The following is a 1,339-nucleotide window of genomic DNA, read 5'->3' on the forward strand; positions in this document are numbered from 1 at the left end:
AAAAAAGGAAAAGCGGATTGTACTCCACGCGGATAGTTGCTGTAGCCCCTTTTAATTTCATTTCGGAAATCGATCGTCATTTTAGCTATCAAAGCAGGTGGAAAATGTGGCGCCAATACTTCAAAGCGCTCAGAATCAAATGACAATTCAGCAATCATTCTTCCGCACAGTTGGTCAGCCCCCTCTCCAAAATAGATGTATTTGTCATGCAGCTTTCCCAGCCTTTGGCCCATACGCAGGTACACCGAGACGGGGATCGGGCCACTAACTTGTCCTAGTCGGTACGTGCTACTATCTTTAGGCTGTGGGTGCCAATGGCTTCCAGTATACAACTCAGTAAACACAACGCTTCCTCACTAAACGACTTAATAACACGAGGTAGCAAACGACCAAAGCGATCCTTCGAGACACTGGTTAGTAAAAGCTGTTGTTTGCCTTCTTTACCGCGTTCAGAACAGCAAAATAGCAGCACAGTGATAGCGAGAATGGGGCATTGTGACAGCTCGTAGGGGTTGGCGTATACACGCTTCACCAACTTTTCTGCTCCGGTCTGGTTTCCTTTATGACCTTGCTCCTCGACAATTAGGCAATCTTCAGATCACTCTATATGCTGCAACATAATGGAAATTTTTTTGAATCCGCCCGGCTCATCCAATTCCACAAGAACGCAAAAGATTTATCAAATAATACCGTTGACCAAGATTGACCTTTCTTTACTGGTTCAAGTCTAAGGGCGTGTTCGCGATGACAGGAAAACATCGTTCTGGGAGGGAAAACGTCGTTTTGATCCAAAATCCGCGTCGCAAACACAAAAATCGCGAAAGGATACTTCAGAGGCGGAACGATGTTTTCAGGGTCATTCCGGAAATCAGGTTGACACCCGGTTTCCAAAGAATGAAAATGGCATCGGTCGATGTTCCAATTTTTGTCTGCTCTTATAACCAGGAGTTTCCCTTTTTATACTGACATGATCTGGAGTGGGTGCCACTTTCGTTTCGGACGGATCAGAGTGCAAACTCAACATCACTCGGCATCATGGGAAAGACCACAAAGTCGTCAAAGAAGCAGACCAAGTCAACGAAGAAGCCAGCACACACCAGCAGGTCATCTACGACCCCCACAACCGCAAGTCAGCAGCGCGCAACGTGGGCAGTTCACGAAGAGTTTGACTTGCTGGATATGTACTGTGAAGCACGAAAGGATGCTTCCCTACTACCGACAAAGGTCTCAAGACGAAAGCGTGGCGCACCCTGACGGACGCTCTGAACGCCAAACACAAGCGCTCATTAGACAAAGGTAACATAGTACTTCTTTTTAAGCCCAGGTACTGAACGTGATA

At 46.7% G+C, this 1,339-nt stretch overlaps 1 protein-coding gene across 1 annotated transcript; it reads left to right on the plus strand.

Moving 5' to 3' along the window:
• Window positions 1-314: 314 nt before the first annotated feature.
• Window positions 315-1,169, plus strand: PPTG_22232 (hypothetical protein; the record flags this gene model as incomplete). Its single annotated transcript, XM_008902403.1, has 2 exons — window positions 315-336; window positions 979-1,169. 2 exons carry the CDS (start codon window positions 315-317, stop codon window positions 1,167-1,169), a joined length of 213 nt encoding a protein of 70 aa, XP_008900651.1.
• Between the last annotated feature and the right edge of the window lie 170 nt (window positions 1,170-1,339).

This window comes from Phytophthora parasitica, assembly GCF_000247585.1.
Source record: "Phytophthora parasitica INRA-310 unplaced genomic scaffold supercont2.13, whole genome shotgun sequence".
NCBI classification, from domain to species: domain Eukaryota; phylum Oomycota; class Peronosporomycetes; order Peronosporales; family Peronosporaceae; genus Phytophthora; species Phytophthora nicotianae.